General features: G+C 36.7%; 2 protein-coding genes and 1 pseudogene across 3 annotated transcripts in view; 1 reads left to right on the top strand and 2 right to left on the bottom strand.

The window, feature by feature from the left end:
- The window catches only part of HIP1 (huntingtin interacting protein 1), a 407,412-nt gene that overhangs the window by 23,980 nt on the left and 365,439 nt on the right, over positions 1-17,993 (bottom strand). The window lies entirely within an intron of this gene.
- BAZ1B (bromodomain adjacent to zinc finger domain 1B) overlaps positions 1-17,993 on the top strand; it is a 67,796-nt gene that overhangs the window by 13,997 nt on the left and 35,806 nt on the right. The window contains exons 4-6 of the mRNA XM_081257578.1: positions 5,472-5,673; positions 8,475-8,596; positions 10,740-10,937. Coding sequence (XP_081113704.1) covers positions 5,472-5,673; positions 8,475-8,596; positions 10,740-10,937 — 522 coding nt within the window. The remainder of the gene's footprint in view (positions 1-5,471; positions 5,674-8,474; positions 8,597-10,739; positions 10,938-17,993) is intronic.
- On the bottom strand, positions 16,709-17,081 carry LOC308628725 (large ribosomal subunit protein eL42-like; annotated as a pseudogene). Its single transcript has one exon. The product of its transcript is annotated as a large ribosomal subunit protein eL42-like (transcript).

Genomic DNA, 17,993 nt, shown 5'->3' with positions numbered 1-17,993 from the left:
ACAGGCGCAGATGTTTAAGTAGCTTGTTCAGGTTGATATAATGTACTAGTTAGCACTAGTGATTTCATCTGTATGTAATGAAATAGCTGACTGACAGTGGCCTGGACTTCTCAAACTTTAGCCTAAATAAAATCACTTAGAGGATTACTGAATGTACATTCTTGGGCCCCATCCCTTGAGAGCTTGGTTCAAAAGGTCTAGGGTAGGGCCTGAAAGTTTGCAGTTCTAACAAGCTCCAGGATGTGATGATACGAACACTCTGGGGACAACATTTTGAGTAGCATCGGCTTAACCAATGAAGACATTTGATTATCTCACATAATAAGTCTTAGAGGCAGGCAATTCCAAGTTTGGTATAGAGGCTGAGTAATATTGTCAAGGACTTAAACTCCGTCTCTCTGCCTTTCTGCTCTGCTTTTCTTGGTGTGTTTGGTTTTGTCCTTAGCTTTGTTGCCTCTTGGTTGTGAAATTGTGACTGTGAGCACAATTGTTTGCTCACTCGCAATTCAGAGTGAGCAAATATCTAAGCACAGTAAGAAAATCTTTACCAGAAGCATATTCCTCCTGTCCCCTTTTATCTTTACATGTTATTGCCTAGACCATGGCTTACATAATCCATCCTTAGCTGCAGGCGGGGCTGAGAAAGTGAATACTACCTTTTTTATAAAGCCTCAAAAGAGACAGGCTGGCAAGAGAAGAGGAGGAGGGGAATGGCTTAGGTAGCCCAACAATAGCTAGTAAGTCTGTGTCTATCTGGTTCCAAAGTCCTTGTTCTTTCCTTAATTTACTTTGACTCCTTGTATCTCCTAGCTACTTTTTTTAAATTTTGTAATTGTCTGTGGAATCATCATTGGGTTTTAATCACACACTATATCATTCAGTGTCCTGGCAGGAAACAGATGGCATATTCGTATGGTGTAATCGAATTGAGTTTAATAAAGGAACTACACACAGCAGACAACAGTCTGATCTAGGTCAAGGAAAACTAACAAGGTTAAAGTACCTCATGGTTGTCAATAGCAGAGAGGCTTTACTACTTCTGAACCCCAAGTAAATGAGGGGAGGGAGTGGATACAGGAACTAGGAGAGAGTAATGTAATTGTAGAAAAGTACTTTGATAGTGAGAAGTAACCAACCTGCTAGGGAGACAGTGGAATGAATATACCATATGATTTTCTGCGTATGCTTCCCATGGGTGGAACTCACCAAAATCTAGAGGGCAAGGGAGCCCTTTGATGTAGTTCATAAAGATCAGCCTGTTTAAGCACAGAGCAAGGCAGAGAAGACTGGAGACAGATATGGAGTGGCAAAAGGAAGATACTCTGCACACATCTGCAAGGTGGAAGAGGAAGAGTTCCAGGAAGAGGGAGAGAGAGGTTAGGGAGATAGGTGTGTCCATAAACATATGAAAAGATGTTTAAATTCATTAGTAATCTAAGAAATCAACTTGAAACCATAGTGAGATCATTTTATACTCATCAGATTAGTAAATAAGAAAAAGTCAAAATAATGCCAGGTTTTGACAGGAATCTGGAGCTGCTCATTCACTGCTAACTATTTTTTAAATGCTTTGGCATTATTGAATACAGTGGACTATGCCCTTTGACTAGGGTTTTTATTCTTGAATATTTACTCTCTTGATAACTAATAATGTTGAGCACCTTATGTGCTTGTTGCTATCCTTTTATTTGTATTTTCTTTGGTGAAGTGTCTATTCAGATCTTTGTCTATTTTAAAATTTAGTTTAAATTTAAATTGTTTATTTTCTTGTTTTTAAGTTGTGAGACTTATTTATATATTCTGCATACAAATCCTTTATTAGATATGTGCTTTTGCTTTTTCTCCCAATCTAGGGCTTGTGTTTTTATTCTCTTAACAGTGTTTTTTGAAGAGCACAAGTTTTTAGTTTTGATAAGCCAAATAGAAAGAAAGTACCTAACCATATCTGTAATTATGTGTAATATAAATGTTCTAAAGACTTCACTCAAAAGGTAGAGATTGTCAAATTGGATAAGAAAGCAACACGCGACTATCTGCTGCCTATAAGAAAGATACAAATAGAATAATATTAAAAGGGTGGAAAAAGGATACCATCCTAACATTAGTCAAAAGAAATCTGGTATGGCTATATAAGTATCAGACAAAGTAGGTTTCAGGACAAAGAATATTACCATGAATAAAGAAGCATTTCGTAATGACAGAGGGATCAGTTTATTAAGAGGGCATAGCAGTCCTTAATGTTTATGTATTTACTAATGAGAGCTTCATAGTACATGAAGCAAAAATAGAACTACCAAAAGAAATAGACCAGTCAAAATTATAGATGGAGATTTCAGCCCCCTCCCCCTTTCTCAATAACTGGTAGAAAGAGTCAGCCAGAATATAGAAAACCTGAATAACATTATCAACCAACTTGACCTAATTGTCATTTATAAAACATTCCACCTAATAACTGCAGAATATACATTCCTTTCAAATGCATAGTTTATGATGGTAGACCATAGTCTGGGCCATAAAAAAAGCCAGTAAACTTACAAGGGTTCAAATCATACAAAGTATATACTCTGACCAGAATGGAATTAAATTAGAAATCAATAACATATCTGGAAACTCTGCAAATAACTGGAAACTATATAACATACCTTTAACTTACTCATAGATTAAAGAAGAAATCAAAAGGGAAATTAGATAATATTTTGAACTGAATGAAAATGAAAATACAGTATATTAGAATTTGTGAGATACTGCTTACAGTAGTGTTTAGGAGAAATGTATAGCACTAAACATCTGTTAGAAAAAAAAGAAAGGTCTCAAATCATTGACCTTGGCTTTTACCTTGGAAATAAGAAAAAGAACCCAAAGGAAACAGAAGAAGAAAGGAATTAGTAAAAATCAGAGCAAAATCAATAAAATAGAAAACAGGAACACCATAGAGGAAATCAGTGAAACCAAAAGCTGGTAATTTGAGAAGATCAATAAAATTAATAAACCTGTAGGCAAACTCAGGTAAAAAAGAGAGAAGACACGAATTAACCAATATGAAGAATTAAGTGATATCCCAACAGAGCCCACAGATGTTGACAGAATAATAAGGGAATATTATTAACACCTTCATGCCAATAAATCTGACAATTTAAATGAAAACATTCCTTGAAAGACACAAACTACCAAAACCGACTGAAGAAGAAATAGAAACCTTTAATGGCCCTGTATCTATTAAATAAATTGAATTTGTAATTAAAATCATCCCACAAAGAAAACTTCAGGCCCAGATGTTGTCACTGGTGAATTCTACCAAACATTTAAGGAAGAAATAATACCAATTCTATATGTTATTTCAGAAAATAGAAGAGGAGGGAATTCTTCACAGATCATTTTATGAGGTCAGCATTACCCTGATACGAAAACCGTATAAGCACAAGAAAAAGCCACAGACTAAGAATAAAAAGTATGTTCACAAAGCTCTCTTGTGAACCTAGATGTAAAAGTTCTAATAAAAATTTTAACAAGTGAAATCCAACATTATGTTAAAAGGATAATACATTATGACTAAGTGGGGTTTATCCTAAGAATGCAAGGTTTTAAATTTCTAATTCTCCTTACTGATAAACCATATGATCATCTCAATTTACACACAAAACGCATTCGACAAAATCCAAATTCCTAATAAAAACTCCCAGAAAACTGCAAATAGAAAGAAACTTCTTCAACCTGATAAATAATATTTACAGAATAACAACCTACAGCTAACATCATACCTAATGATAAAAGACTGAATGTCTGCTTTCCTACTCTACTTAATATTGTACTGGGGGTTCTAGTCAGAAAAAGAAGTAAAAAGGCATCCAAATTGGAAAGGAAGAAGTAAAATTGCAGACAACACAATTGTCTATGTAGAAAATCTCATGGAATCTACCATATAAGGTACTAGGACTAATAAGTGAGTTTAGCAAGGTAGCAGGATACAAGATAAATACAGTCATCCCTTGGTATCTGTGGAGGATTGGTTCCAGGACCCTGTGGATACCAAAATCTGCAGATGCTCAAGTCCCATATATAAAATAGTGTAGTGTTTGTATTTAACCTATGCACATCCTGCAGTATACGTTAAGTCGCCTGTAGATTACTTATAATACCTAATACACATGTAAATGCTGTGTAAATAGTTGCCAGTGTGAAGCAAATTCATATTTTGCTTTTTGGAATTTCTTTTTTTTTCTTTCTTTCTTTTTTCCTTTTTTTTTTGTTTTTAATGTTTTCGATACGTGGTTGGTTGAATCCACAGATATGGAACCCGTGGAAATGAAGGGCCCACTATACAAAAAAACAATTTGTATTTCTATGTGTTAGCAGCAAACAGTTGGAAATTGAAATTAAAAAATTCAATACCATTTATAGTAACATCAAAAAATCTGGAATACTCTGGGAGTAAATCTGACAAAAGATGTGTAAGACCTATACACAGAACTATAAAACACTGCTTAGGGAAATTAAAGAAGGCCTTAAATGATGGAGAGGTAGACTTTGTTCATTGGTCAGAAAACTAAATATTGTTAAAATGTCAGTTCTTCCCAAATTGACGTATAGATTCAATACAATTAATAGTAAAATCCCAGCAGCTTGTTTGTAGGGATTGCCAAACTGATTGTAATGCAGAAAACCTAGCCAGAACAACTTTGAAAAAGAACAGCAAAGTTAGAGTCCTAATGCTATCTGATTTTGAGCCTTATTGTAAAGTATTAAGACCGTGTGAAATTGGTATAAAGATAGACCAGTAGATCAGTGGAACAGAATAGCATCCAGAAATAGACATGAGCACGCACACACACACACACATACACACACGCACACACACACACACACACACACACACACACTGCTGCTTTTTGATAGAGGTGGAAAGGTAATTAAGTGAAGAAAAGATAGTCTTTTCAACAGATGGTTCTGGAGAATTGGATATCCATATATATAATTTATTTTTTTGGAAAATGGAAATTCTTGAACTTTATTTACACATTTCTCAGGTTTGTGCAGTAGTTGCCCTTTGGCATTAGTACATTGGTACATGAATTATGAACTAGATTGTGATCATTTTATTTTTTAAGATGTCATATTTCAACCTGGAGAGCTGAGAAATAAAGTTGGAAAAAATAACTGTGCTTGACTACTTAAGAGTTTCAGTGACTTTTGTCAGGTGAGATGGAATGTGTATTGGATAATATATTCTAAATGTTACCTTTAGCTTTCTAGTTCTTAATATCTTTTTTTCTTAATATTTATTCATTTATTTGGCTGCGCTGCGTCTTAGTTACGGCATGTAGGATCTTTAGTTGCAGCATGTGGGATCTAGTTCCCTGACCAGGGTTTGAACCTAGGCCCCCTGCATTGGGAGCGTGGAGTCTTAGCCACTGGATCACCAGGGAAGTCCCCTTAATTATTATCTTTGATTCTTTCTCCTATCTCCCTTATAGGTTGGGAAGGAAAAAATGCTAAAGGTGAGGATTGTGAAGATTCATCCTTTGGAGAAAGTGGATGAAGAGGCCACTGAGAAGAAATCTGATGGTGCCTGTGATTCTCCCTCAAGTGACAAAGAGAATTCTAGCCAAATCGCTCAGGACCATCAGAAGAAGGAGGCAATTGTGAAAGAGGATGAAGGAAGGAGAGAGAGTATTAGTATGTATGATAGTAGCTTTCCTTAATGAGTTATGCAACTCATATTATGCGCAAATCTTTTTGAGTTCTCTAGCAATTAAATTTGTAATTGGGTTTTGTTGATATATAGACATGATTTTGTCTATTTATGATTCAGAAAACAACTAAAATACCTACAAAGTGAATCAAGATTTAAATCTCCCTACACAATTAAGACAATTGGGAAGTCATTTCCTCTAGTAGCTTGGAAATCTATGTGCACATACCTAGCTACTCAACATGGGAAAGAAAGTTTGCCTGCCTTTTCTCTTGAAGTTGGAATTATGTATATGTGTGGAAGGGGTGTGATCAGAGTATGAAGGATAAATTCTAATCTCTGTTTCTCTTCACGTTGCAAGCCAGTGTGACGGTTTTGAGATACTTCCTTTTATCTGTATTCTGTAACTCAAATTCCTCTCAGATGGGAGCTGCCAGAATTCTGAAACACTATGATATCTGAAAGTAATTTTTAGGGACCTGGAGATCTAACGTAATGTTTTGAAAGTTGAAGAACTGAGACATTGCCCATTGGAAAAATAAATCGTCCTCTGAGGTCGTCTTTTTTTTTTTTTTTTAAATCTGTGTCAGTAAGGAATTTGACTGGGATAGGTATCTTCTGTCTCCACAAATATGAGTACTCAGGTATTCATGTATATTGATCCCCCTCCCCATGATTGTTCAGAGGATCAAATTTTACCTCATTATTTAACTATTACAAAGTTTGAATTAGAACATTTCATTATAATGTTATGCTGTATGTCTTCCATTCTATTCTTTGTCTCTCCAGATGTTTTGGATATGTGCAGATGGTTTTAAAGGAATGTTCCTATCTAGTCCCGAGGAAACTTCTGAGACTCATCTGCCCCAGTTGTTGATGCTTCAGTTTTGTTTTCCACTCTGCATTTTGAATGCTAATGTCTATGTTTTTCAGTTTCTCTTTTCCTTCTTTTTGATACTGAAGTTTTCTAACATGTATATTACTTATAATTCCCGACTTGAGGTTGATAAGGGTTTTGGTTAGGTGTTGACTGATGATATGTCTTATAACATTTCTTCTAGAATCAGATCACTGGAATATCAATGATGTGTTACAGTTGTTAGTTTTATGCCTTAAACATTGTGTACTAGGAACCCCTAGTTTTAGGCTTTGGCTTCTTTTTTAGGGTGTTATATGCCTTAGTTTAGGTTTTAATTTTGGGATATAATGTTATTGCTAGTATGTGGAAAGAATGGTAGGCAGGCTAAAGAATGTTATGATGTACTCTGAATGTTTTCAGGGGGAAAACTGATTAGAATTTCCATAGAAATATGAGAGACAAATTCCAGTATACAAAATGTTTTCTCACAAGGTAACCTTCTTTCTACTTTATGGGGGGAAAAATGTATTAGGCAGGAACTTTTCAGTTTTGTGTTTTTAACCTCACTGTTACGAATGTCTGTGTTCTTCCTTCATCTCAGAAGGGAGCTGTCTGTCCTTCCTCTTGGTCAAGATGCTTGTGCTTTGAATTCCATTCCTTCCTGCTTTCTCAAGGATTGGGTTAACTGTTATTATTCTGCTCTACAGTGTTTTTAACCCTCTCTCTAATGGTTCTTCTCAACTTATAAACAAAGTCCCATTTTCTAAAAACAACATACCCTCCCTTGATCCTGTTGTTCTGTTTCTGTCTTACTCATTCAAGCCAAAGTTCTTGAGAATGTTGTCTCCACTTGCTGACCATCAGTTTATTCCTTATGCTATTATAGTCTAACTTCTGCCCCTTTACTCCTAAAACTGTTCCTAATAAGGTTATGGGTGACCCCTAATTGCCAAATCCACTGATTTCTTCTTAGTCCATTTTACTTTTCTTTTACATTTAACACTGTTGGTCACTCTCAAATCTTTTAGTTTATTTGATACCACAGTCTCCTATTTCTCTAACTACTTTTTTTTTAAATTTCCTTTTTCCCCACTGCCATTCCTTAGATTTTTTTCATATGGTTTTGTTCTGCCTTTTTATTTTTATTTTTTCTTTTTTTTGCCTTTTTATTTTTCAATACATCATCATCTACTTGATTTCTAAGGCAGAAAACTTGGAAACCTTTAACATTCCCACATCTAGTTGGTTACCAAGTCTGTCTTCTTGACTGTTTCCTTCACCATTCTGATACATTAATCCAGATGTTTAAGATTATATCTTATGATTCCCTTTCTTCAGTCTCACCTTCCCATTTTATTCATTTTCTAACTGCTGAAAGTGCTTTTTCTTTTTCTTCATTTTTTCCCACTAGTGCTCTTTCCAAAATGTACATCTAGTTAGTTAGATCAAAAATCCTTTGTTTCCCTAGTGTCCGTAAGACAAATTCCAGCCTATTTGAATGGTATACAAGGTTTGTTATAATTTATAAGCCCCTACTTACCTCTGTAGTCTGATTTTTTTAATTGTACTCTAGATCATATTCACCTGTATCTCATTATTTGCAGTCTCTGAACAAGTCATATTCTTTCTCGGTCTTCCCTGCCTATCTTCCAGACTAAATTAGACATTGCTTCTCTCTTTTTGAGCATTTTTCTCTCTAATCTAGTATTTTTCTATACCAGCCTCTATTATAATATTTACCACATTGTACTGTAGTTATTGTTGACTCCTCCCATAGACTTTAGCTACTTGAGGCAAGGAACTTATGATTTACCTTTGGGCCCCATCACTCAGTGCTTGGTTGCAGAGTAGGTGTTCAGTAAGATAACTGAGTGGATAGAATTAAAAGAATTATTTTTTTCACTAATTTTCTATTGATTTGACTAGATGACAGAGCACGTAGATCTCCACGAAAACTTCCTACTTCATTAAAGAAAGGAGAGAGGAAATGGGCACCTCCAAAGTTTCTGCCTCACAAATATGATGTCAAACTACAAAATGAAGATAAGGTTAGTTGGCACTTTACATTAAACCTCTTACATGTAGTAGATGTTGTTTAAGAAAATATCAAAGGGCTCGTTTTCTCGTAGAAAATGTGCTAAAGAAAAATGTAAATAAATATGTTTCTACAACAAATTCTGGGTGATTTTCTGGTCTTCGTAATTATGACTTTAAACTGTATTGTCTTTCCTAGGAGATAGCATGCTTTTTCCTTTTTAATAGGAATTATTAGGGTGTAAGAGTAGTTTACATTTGAGCTTCAAACTTAGTTATTTGAAAAAATAAGACTCTGTTTCCAGTGGTTATGGACTTCCTGAGGAAATAGCTCTTCCCAGTTAAAAGCAGAGCAATTTGTAATATAATTAAACTCAGAAAGTGGGTTAACTCTAACCAGTGCTTTTTCAAGGAATCTGAAGCTAATAATCTAAAATGGTAAATACCCTTTAAATAACTTAGTACTATGTTTTATTGATTCTAAGATGTTCAACTTTCATATTTTTACATTTCCAGAATCAGGATATGTATCTTTTTCTTTTAAATTGAAGTATAGTTGATTTACAATATTGTGTTAGTTTCTGGTGTACAGCAGAGTGATTCAGTTATACATATATATATATTCTTTTTTATATTCATTTCCATTATAGTGTATTACAAGATATTGAATATAATTCCCTTTGCTATACAGTAGGACCTTGTTGTTTATCTAATTTATATATAGTAGTTTGTATCTGCTGGAATCAGGATATATCTCAATATCAATTGGCAAGAATTCTTTTCTTTGTGGTACATAATGTGTCTTTCATTAATAGCATCTTAGATTTCATGAAATATGCCATGTTGCTTTCGGGTACTCTTATTCCTATATGTGTAAGATCTCATCATTAGAAAGAAGCAGGAGGGCGGCTAGGTGTGGAAGGCAGTTGCACATTTGTCTTCATGTCTAACTGTTTTATAGAAGAAACAGCTATGGCCTGAGAAATTAAATAATTCTATCAAAGTTCCTAATTTAGTAAATGAGATTAGGAAGGATTATAACCTGGATCTCTTGCCTCTTTAGAGTGTTTTTTTCCCCACGTCAGAATGCTGACAAGTCTTATTTCATTTTGACTCATTTGTTTTATAGTTAGTGACCTGAAGACATTACTGGATTGTTAGGATTTCTTTATATTTGACAGTTGGGTGTTAAATACAATTTTTCACTAAGTTTCTTAGCTCCCGTTCAGCAAGGTGGCTAGTTAAAACATCATTGCTGGGACCTCCCTGGTGGCGCAGTGGTTAAGAATCCACCTGCCAATGGCAGGGGACACGGGTTCGAGCCCTGGTCCGGGAAGATCCCACATGCCGCAGAGCAACTAAGCCCGTGCGCCACAACTGCTGAGCCTGCACTCTAGAGCCCGCAAGCCACAACTACTGAAGCCTCCGCGCCTAGAGCCTGTACTCCGCAAGAGAAGCCACCGCTATGAGAAACCCGCGCACTGCAATGAAGAGTAGACCCCACTCGCCACAACTAGAGAAAGCCCGCACGCAGCAACGAAGACCCAGTGCAGCCAAAAATAAATAAACAACAAATAAATAAATAAAAGAAAAATGAACCCCTAATTGATGTACCTTTATGTAGTATTCCCTTCCTTTCCCCCACTCCTTTTATAAGCGATTGATGATGACTTTACATTTACTTTAAAAAAATTTTTTTTTAATTAATTAATTTATTTAGCTGCACTGGGTCTTAGTTGCAGCATGCAGGATCTTCGTTGCCTCATGTGGAATCTTTAGCTGCGGCATGCAGGCTCTTTGTTACAGCAGGCGGGATCTAGTTCCCTGACCAAGGATCGAACCTGAGCCCCCTGCATTGGCAGCATGGAGTCTTAACTGCTAGATCACCAGGGAAGTCCCTCCATTTACTTCTAAATTTTTAACAAGAGGAACTGTTGGTTCAACAGATACACCCATTTTTAGGACTTTGATACATATTGACACATTGCCTACAGATATCTTTAACATTCTGTCTCTGAAAATTCTTCTTCTTCTATCTAGTATATAACCTATTTTATAGGTGTAATGATGAGTTTTCCAGAGAGAATATAAATCTTTGTTCTCATTGGTTAATTGCTTTTTACCCCAGTAGTGAGTTATTTTTATTTGTTAACCTAGATCATCAGTAATGTGCCAGCAGACAGCTTGATTCGTACAGAGCGCCCACCAAATAAGGAGATACTTCGATACTTTATACGGCATAACGCATTACGGGCTGGTACTGGTGAAAATGCACCTTGGGTGGTAGAAGATGAATTAGTGAAGAAATATTCCCTGCCTAGCAAGTTCAGTGACTTTCTACTTGATCCATACAAGGTAAGGTCACTTAAGTTTTGGACAGCAGGATGGAACACTATTGAATGAATGTATTTCCTCTGATCGTTACAGTAGATTTTGAACTCTGACTTCAGATAATGAATTCAAAGTTTTCATGTATATCTATTTCATATAGGTTGTGATATGGGGTTGGTAGGGAAGAGGCCACACTGAATATCTCCTCTTCTAATTTGACTTATTTTACTATGGTTGCATAATTAAAACGAAACAAATTACATGCATGTGCTTTTTTGTCTCAGATCTTTCTTGGAATGAGGTATGGTATTAAAATTATTTTTGCAAATTGATTACTAAAAATGAAAACTCATTTTGTATGTCAGATAAGAAGATCAGATATACTGGCAGCCTTGAAAAGGACTAAGTATCGCTTTGTATGACAGATTAGTAGAAAATCTAGCACTTCTCTCTATTATTTTTCCTTTAATTATCTCATTTGATTTTCAGAATATTCTTATAAAGTTGTATGGTATATATACATTAATTTTCATCTCTTTATTGTAATTATGAAAAACTAAGGCTATCTTACAACTGAGTCATACAACTAAATTACTTCAATTACCTTATGTTGATATTGTTAACAAAAGTATATTGAGAAATAATTTTATTTCTTCAAACATTGGTAAAGACCTCCAACCGTTGTTTAGCATTAGCATGTTTTCTTATTCTAGACCAGCACGATCAGGCATTATCTTCCATTATGCTCTTTAAATTTTTAACATTTGTGTAAAAAGAAAAATTTAGGGATTAGTTGACTTTTTCTAGATGAGGACTAAAATTTCCATGGAACACTATTTAGTAAACCTAAACTTTTTCTTTTTATTATTATTATTTTTATTTTTATTGGAGTATAATTTGGCTTTACACTGTTTTGTTAGTTTCTGCTGTACAATGAAGTGAATCAGCTATATGTATACCTATATCCCCTCCCTCTTGGACCTCCCTCCCACCCGCCATCCCACCCATCTAAGTTGTCACAGAATACCGGGCTGAGCTCCCTGTGCTATACAGCAGGTTTCCACTAGCTATTTTACACATGGTAGTGTATTTATGTCAAACCTAATCTCCCACTTCATCCCACCCTCCCCTTCCCCCCGTGTCCACATGTCCATTTTCTATGTCTACTTCTCTATTCCCGCCCTGCAAATAGGTTCATCTGTACCTAGAATTTTTCTGGATTCCACATATATGCGTTAATATACAATATTTGTTTTTCTCTTTCTGGCTTACTTCACTCTGTATGACAGACTCTAAGTCCATCCACATCTCTGCAAATGACCCAATTTCGTTCCTTTTTATGACTGAGTAATAGTCCATTGTATATATGTACCCACGTCTTCTTTATCCATTCATCTGTTGTTGGACATTTAGGTTGTTTCCATATCCTGGCTATTGTAAATAGTCCTGAAATGAACATTGGGGTACATGTGTCCTTTTGAATTATGGTTTTCTCAGGGTATAAGCCCAGTAGTGGGATTGCTGAGTCATTTTGGTAGTTCTGTTCTTAGGTGTTTTTTTTTTGCGGTACGCAGGCCTCTCACTGTTGTGGCCTCTCCCTGTTGTGGCCTCTCCCATTGCAGAGCACAGGCTCCGGACACACAGGCTCAACGGCCATGGCTCACGGGCCCAGCCGCTCCGCAGCATGTGGGATCTTCCCGGACCGGGGCACGAACCCGTGTCCCCTGCATTGGCAGGCGGACTCTCAACCACTGTGCCACCAGGGAAGCCCTCTTAGTTTTTTTAAGGAACCTCCATACTGTTTTCCACAGTGGCTGTATCAATTTACATTCCCACCAACAGTGCAAAAGTGTTCCGTTTTCTCCACACCCTCTCCAGCGTTTATTGTTTATAGATTTTTTGGTGATGGCCATTGTGACTGGTGTGAAGTGATACCTCATTGTAGTTTTTTTTTTTTTTTTGGAAGATGTTGGGGGTAGGAGTTTATTAATTTATTTATTTTGGCTGTGTTGGGTCTTTGTTTCTGTGCGAAGGCTTTCTCTAGTTGTGGCAAGCGGGGGCCACTCTTCATCGCGGTGCGCGGGCCTCTCACTATCGCGGCCTCTCGTTGCGGAGCACAGGCTCCAGACGCGCCGGCTCAGTAGTTGTGGCTCACGGGCCTAGCCGTTCCGCGGCATGTGGGATCCTCCCAGACCAGGGCTCGAACCCATGTCCCCTGCATCGGCAGGCAGATTCTCAACCACTGCGCCACCAGGGAAGCCCCTCATTGTAGTTTTGATTTGCATTTCTCTAGTAGTCAGTGATGTTGAGCATCTTTTCATGTGTCTCTTTGCCATCTGTATGTCTTCTTTGGTGAAATGTCTATTTAGATCTTCCACCCATTTTTTAATTGGGTTGTTTGTTTTTTGGATATTGAGCTACATGAGCTATTTGTATATTTTGGAGATTAATCCTTTGTCCGTTGCTTCGTTTGCAAATATTTTCTCCCATTCTGAGGGTTGTCTTTTTGTCTTGTTTATGGTTTCCTTTGCTGTGCAAGAGCTTTTAAGTTTAATTAGGTCCCATTTGTTTATTTTTGTTTTTGTTTTTATTTTCATTACTCTAGGAGGTGGGTCAAAAAAGATCTTGCTGTGATTTATGTCACAGCATTATCTTCCATTAGGCTCTTTAAATTTTTATCATTTGTGTAAAAAGACAAATTTACGGATTAGTTGACTTTTTCTAGATCAGGACTAAAATTTCCATAGAACTATTTAGTAAACCTAAATTTTTTCTTAAATATTTTTATTTACTGAGGGGAAATTTTAATTTGTTTTCGTTTCGTTGCTGTAGAGTTTTGGAACTGTGATACAGCTTTCAGTGGTTGTAACAGGAACTTACTACCTTTACTGTATGAAAATTGTATATAAAATCATCTTTAAATGGGTTTTAGACTCTTGGATCATTTGAGTCCTAAATATTTTCTTCTTTTTAAATTTTACAGTTGGCTTTTATGTATTTTAGTTCAGTGATTCAAATATGTGAATAACATGAAAGAAAGACTGAGTATAATTTATGGGTGAAAGGTCTTTGGGTTTTATTAGAACAAAAAAGCTGATCCACGCTTTTTGTAGGAGCCAGAGACTTAGAATTCCAGGAATTTATGTCTTTTTTGTTTGTTTGTTTTGTTTTAAGAATTTATTATATCTTGAAAAGCAATTTCTGAAGAAATTGGCTACTCTGAAATTTTCTAATGAGAGCTTAAAATATTAACTTAATGAATTTTGGCTGTAATTCTGATAGAGACTAGAAGTGCAAGCTCGTTTACACTAAACTGCTGTAAGAAGGCAGTGACTCTACTTAGAGGAATTGAGTCATGTAAGATACCAGTCTGTAAATTCAGAGCCTATACTTATGTTTTAATGTATTTTGCATACCTTAAACAATAATTTCTTATTCCCCAATACTATTTAACATTTCACTGATTTTATCTTTTGAGTTTATGTATGTTTATTTTTCCTTTTTATAAAATTGGTTTTCTCAAAGAACTTTTGGCATCTCAGCCAGGACAGAATATAGTAAAAGTACGGATAAGTAGACCATAAAAGAGTGCTTTGGATTCTTTCCTGATCTAAAGGAAATTTAAAATAATGCAGCGGGGACTTCCCTGGCGGTCCATTGGTTAATACTTCGCCTTCCAGTGCAGGGGGTGTAGGTTCAATCCCTAGTCAGGGAGCTAAGATCCCACATGCCTCAGAGCCAAAAAACCAAAACATATAGCAGAAGCAGTATTGTAACAAATTCAATAAAGACTTTAAAAATGGTCCACTTCAAAAAAAATCTTAAAAAAGATAAATAAATAAAACCAAATAATGCATCGAACATCAAAGTTGATCACATGTGATCTGCCTGTCCCAGAGGCAGTGGGTTTGAGCTTACTTTGGCAGCAGGTACATTGAAATGGGAACCAAAAGCAATAGGTTAAAAATTTTTTTCTTTGGTTTTTGTAGAATTTAATGTTCTGCTAGGCTGCTGAATACAACTACTATAGAGAGAGATGAGTTCTGGAGAGAGGAAGCAAGTTGTAATAGTTTTAGGAAAGGATCAACTGGGAGAGCTTAGGTGGGAAAGAGGAAAATTACTTAGAAATGTAGAATTTTGGAGTGTTATCTGAGTAGGGCCTAATATGATGATGGGGGTGTGCTTGTGGTCTTGTAGAACCTTAGAATATAAATTACTTGGGATTAAAAGCTATCTTACTAATTTTATATCCTGTGATGTTTAGCATAGGTATAATATGTACATGGCTAGCGAATTCATTTCTTTAAGAAGTTCCATTCTGTTCATTGAGGAGAAAAATGCAACTGACAGTGGAGTTTGGGGGTAAATATTTTGTAGGCCTAGTGACTTGGAGGAATGATTTCCAAGGCACTTGGATGATAAAATAACTGTCATCTAAGATGAAATCAGCCATCTTAGCTCATTTCCATATTGTAATACATTGCAGCTCTAGTGTTTTGTTAGTCTGTCCATAATGTTTTGCCTTTTTTTTTTTTTTTTAATAGCTGCGCCACGTGGCATGCAGGATCTTAGTTCCCCAATCAGGGATTGAACCTGTGCCACCAGCAGTGGAAGCTTGGAGTCCTAACCACTGGACCACTAGGGAATTCCCTGTCCATGTTTTGAACTCTTATTTTGGAGTGGTATATCCTAGTAAGGAAGCATTTGGTTAGAGACGTAACAAGAAAAATAACACTTTTTAAGACATTTGGAGTCCTAAAATAATTTGGATTGATTTAATATGATTCTGAATACATTTTTAAAACGTTTTATTTTGAAATAATTTCATATTGAAAAGGTGACAAATACTATAAAGAATTTCTCTGTACTCTTCAAGTAGATTCCTCAAATTTTAACATTTACCACATTTATTATTTTTTCTGTTTTTTTTTTTTTAATTTGTTTTGATTTGACTTTTTGGTCATTTCAATTTATTGTTTACTGCCCTCCAAGTTCTGGATTAGGAGCTATTGAGCAGATGATTTTTTTTTAAATTAATTTATTTATTTGGCTGCATTGGGTCTTAATTGGGGGATCTTTGTTGCAGGATCTTTCGTTGAGGCGTGTGGGCTCTTTGTTGTGGTGTGCGGGCTTCTCTCTAGTTGTGGTCTGTGAGCTCCAGAGCACGGGCCCAGTAGTTGCAGTGCACAGGTTTCTCTAGTTGCGGTGTGTGGGCTCAGTAGTTGTGGCACTCAGGCTCTCTAATTGTGGTGCAGGCTTAGTTGCCCTGCGGCATGTGGGATCTTAGTTCCCCGACCAGGGATCGATCCCACATCCCCTGCATTGGAAGGCAGATTCTTAACCACTGGACCACCAGGGGAGTCCCTATTATTTTTTTTTTTTTTTTTTTTTTTCTTTTTGCGGTATGCGGGCCTCTCACTGTTGTGGCCTCTCCCGTTGCGGAGCACAGGCTCCGGACGCGCAGGCCCAGAGGCCATGGCTCACGCGCCCAGCCGCTCCGCGGCATATGGGATCCTCCCAGACCGGGGCACGAACCCGTATCCCCTGCATCGGCAGGCGGACTCTCAACCACTGCGCCACCAGGGAGGCCCCTATTTTTTTCTCTTTATACACATTATTTTTTTCTGAGCTGATGGTAGTAGGTTGTAAGACAGGATGCCCTTTTACAAAATACTTGAATATGTGTTTCCTAAAAGATAAGGATATTTTCTATAATAACTATAGTACAGTGATCAAAATCAAGAAATTAACATGAAAACGATACTGTTATCTGATCTATAGTTTTTTTTAAAGTAAACATAATCTCAAGATTTTCTTATCTTCATAATAAAACAAAATATGAAGCTTAGAACTGGATCACTTGGCTCTTTCTCTTCTTACGTTCTCCTGGCTCAAAATGCTTGCTTCTCTTAATAGCCAGCATTCTCTTAGATCTGCAGTTGGGCTCAGTGCATTCAAGCCTCAGCAAAATCTTCTTCGTGGTTTTATTTAGCCTTTTTCTGGAAAACCAGCTTAGTCTGTCCACCATAGCCACTCTCCTTCCTGTCATAATGTTCCTTTCCTTGGAGAATACAGAGAATCCTTGCGCTTCTTGTACTGTATCACTTTGTGGGCAGGTTTGCAACACTAATTACAGAAAGTCCAGCAGGTTTTAGGAATGGTTACCATGTATGCGAGAGCACTGTCAGTGTGGAAAGAAGTGATTTACAGTTTTTACTCAAATTTTGCCATTTGTCCCATTAACATCCTTTTAGCCAAACATATTTTGTTTTGGCCCTAATAGGATCCAGGGTAGTATCATGTATTACATTTACTTGTTATGTCTCTGTAGTCTTCTTTAATCTGGATTAGTCCCTCAGTTTTCCTTTGTCTTTTAAAAACCTTGATAATTTTAAGAATACAAACCAATTATTTAGTATAATGCTCCTCAATTTAAGTTTATTTCCTCATGCTTAGTAATACCACAGAACTGACGTTGTATTCTTCTCAGTGAATCATTTCAGAAGGCACATGGTGTAATTTTGTTTCATTACTGGTGATCCTAATTATTGTACATTTTAAAAGATGTTTCTGGGCTTCCCTGGTGGCGCAGTGGTTGAGAGTCCGCCTGCCGATGCAGGGGATGCGGGTTCTTGCCCCAGTCCGGGAGGATCCCACATGGCACGGAGCAGTTAGGCCCGTGAGCCATGGCCACTGACCCTGTGCGTCCGGAGCCTGTGCTTCGCAACGGGAGGGGCCACAACAGTGAGAGGCCTGTGTGCCGCAAAAAAAAAAAAAAAGATGTTTCTTATCTCTCCTAATAACTGATGTTTCAAGTAAGTGTTTATAGTCTTAAGATTTTTCTTTGAATAAATTTTGGTGCTTGAGGTTTGTTTATGAATTAGACACTAGAGCAACAGTACTTTCTCCCAAAAAATTATTTATTTTATTATTATTTTTTTTTTTGGCTGCGTCAGGTCTTAGTTGCAGCACGCAGCAACTTCGTTGAGGCATACGGGATCTTTCGTTGTGGCGCGGGCTCTTTGTTGTGGTGTGTGGGCTTCTCCCTAGTTGTGGCGTGCAGGTTTTTTCTCTTCTCTA

This window comes from Mesoplodon bidens (genome assembly GCF_964165515.1).
Source record: "Mesoplodon bidens genome assembly, chromosome: 15".
Taxonomy (NCBI): domain Eukaryota; kingdom Metazoa; phylum Chordata; class Mammalia; order Artiodactyla; family Ziphiidae; genus Mesoplodon; species Mesoplodon bidens.
This window is presented reverse-complemented; position numbering and strand designations above follow the sequence as displayed.